The sequence below is a fragment of the Priapulus caudatus genome, unplaced genomic scaffold (genome assembly GCF_000485595.1).
Source record: "Priapulus caudatus unplaced genomic scaffold, Priapulus_caudatus-5.0.1 Scaffold1452, whole genome shotgun sequence".
Classification (NCBI taxonomy): Eukaryota; Metazoa; Priapulida; class Priapulimorpha; order Priapulimorphida; family Priapulidae; genus Priapulus; species Priapulus caudatus.
Window position 1 is genome coordinate 35935 of NW_014578513.1, and position 2298 is coordinate 38232.

A 2298-nucleotide genomic window follows, 5' to 3' on the forward strand; every position below is an offset into this window, starting at 1 on the left:
TCACATCGAAGGACCAAGAGGATAAGCAAGTAAGTACCCCCTCTCACGTAACTCGCACCATGAGCGCCCCGTCTATCCCTACAGACTGCTACTTGGAAATCCTTTCCCGCCGGCAGGTTCGTAACTTAACGACTCACAGCGGCGGCGGTCAAACCGTCGCCAACGAAATCAGAAATCGCGTTAAGCTTGCGAGTCATTTCCGCGGACGTCGTTTATATGTGCACGCATTAAATAAACGCGCGCGCTCCCCCCCCCCGTATTTTTATTGTCGCCGTTTACGGGCGATTCCTTTTTCCCCCTCCTCGCATTTATCGCTCGTTACCACGTCACACGTGGCGCCGCCCTGGCGGCCACCGAGCTCCGGACGCCGCTACGTATCGTCTGGGCGCATGCGCGCACGGGTGCGGGCGGTCGGCGCATGCGCGGGTTCGCCGCGCGATGCAGCGGCCAGCCGGTGTGTAATTATCGACGTCAATGCGTCGGCGTAAGTTGATCGGTACCTCTCAGTGGTAGAGCGCTCTCGCTCCTCCACACGCTGGCTGGCTACCTGCGGCCGTGGTTACTGCTGCTCCTACATTCACACACACGCACACACCACACGCAGTGACACACACGTAGTGACCCGCGTTCTCTCGCTCGCGTACGACGAATCAACCGCGTGTTCAGGTGTGTGTTCAGACGGACGACGTGAGCGATGGGCCGCGTGCGACGACCCGCGAATCCCGGTGAGAAAGGACGACGGTAGACGGAGGGGACAGTCTACGGCGAGCCTCGACTAGTGTTAGTCTGCAACGCGCGGTCCTGTTCTTGTTTTCGCTCGTGCCGTTTGCTCTCTCTTTTTATCTCCATCTCCTTCTTCATATCTCTCTCTCTCTCTCTTTCTCTCTCTCTCTCTGTGTCTCGCTCTCTCTCTGTCTCTATATCTCTCTGTCTCTTTTTCTCTCTCTATCTTTCTCTCTCTCGTAGCTGCTCGTGTGTATATCGGAGAGCGTGAGGTGTGTGATGATTGTTAGCTACCGACCGACGGACGTCGCCTCTCCATATTTTTCTTCTCGTGCGTGAGTGTCGTCGGCATCGCTACGTGATCTCGTGCGCTTTCGTCGTCGGAGCGTCCGGAACCTATATAATTCACTATCACACTGTCGTCATTAACGTCGCCCAGTGACGCTGCCGTCATTAACGTCGCCTAGTGACGCTGCTGTTGCCTTCAACGTCGCCCAGTGACGTTGGCGTCATCATCGACGTCGCTCCGTGACGCTACCGTCGCCTTCAACGTCGCGAAGTGACGCTGCCGTTGTCATTTACGTCACCCAGTGACGCTACCGTCATCGACGTCACCCAGTGACGCTGCCGTCATTAACGTCACCCAGTGACGCTGCCGTCATTGACGTCACCCAGTGACGCTGCCGCCGCCTTCAACGTCGCCCAGTGACGCTGCCACCGTCATCGCCGTCACCCAGTGACGCTACCTTCATCGACGTCGCCCAGGGATGCTACCGTCGCAATTAACGTCGCCAGGTAACGCGTCGGCAGCGATGTCGGCAAACGACAGCCTGCTGTCGGCGCTGTGTCAACTGAACGCGTCGTCGTTGGCGGCGGCCAACTGCACGTGGCTGGCCGACGGCAGCGAGATGCCGACGACGCCGCAGTACATTATCACGTGTTCGACGGTCTTCTACGTTCTCATCTTCCTGCTGGGAACCGTCGGCAACGTGCTGGTGGTGTTCGTCGTCGCTGCTAACAAGGATATGATCAACTCGACGAACATCTTCCTCGTGAACCTGAGCGTCGCCGACCTGCTCGTCATCGTCGTCTGCATGCCGTCGGCGCTCGTCGACATCTACGCGAAGGAGATCTGGTATCTGGGAGAGATCATGTGTAAGTACGAGAGAGAGAAAGAGAGAGAGAGAGAGAGAGATCTGGTATCTGGGAGAGATCATGTGTAAGTACGAGAGAGAGAAAGAAAAAGAGAGAGAGAAATCTGGTATCTGGGAGAGATCATGTGTAAGTACGAGAGAGAGAGAGAGAGAGAGAGAGAGAGAGAGAGAGAGAGAGAGAGAGAGAGAGAGAGAGAGAGAGAGAGAGAGAAATCTGGTATCTATGAGAAATCATGTGTAAGTACGAAATAGATCATGTGTAAGTATGAGAGAGATCATGTGTAAGTACGAGAGAGATCATGTGTAAGTACGAGGGAGAGAGAGAGATCTGGTACCTGGGAGAGATCATGTGTAAGTACGAGAGAGAGAGAGAGAGAGAGAGAGAGAGAGAGAGAGATAAGAAGAGATAGAAGAAAGAATC

General features: G+C 55.2%; 1 protein-coding gene across 2 annotated transcripts in view; it reads left to right on the plus strand.

The window, feature by feature from the left end:
• Positions 1–899: 899 nt before the first annotated feature.
• The window catches only part of LOC106816677 (allatostatin-A receptor-like), a 12523-nt gene continuing 11124 nt past the window's right edge, over positions 900–2298 (plus strand). For both annotated transcript variants that reach the window (XM_014821298.1, XM_014821297.1), the window contains exon 1: positions 900–1878. In XM_014821298.1, coding sequence (XP_014676784.1) covers positions 1491–1878 — 388 coding nt within the window. In that variant the 5' untranslated portion in view covers positions 900–1490. The remainder of the gene's footprint in view (positions 1879–2298) is intronic.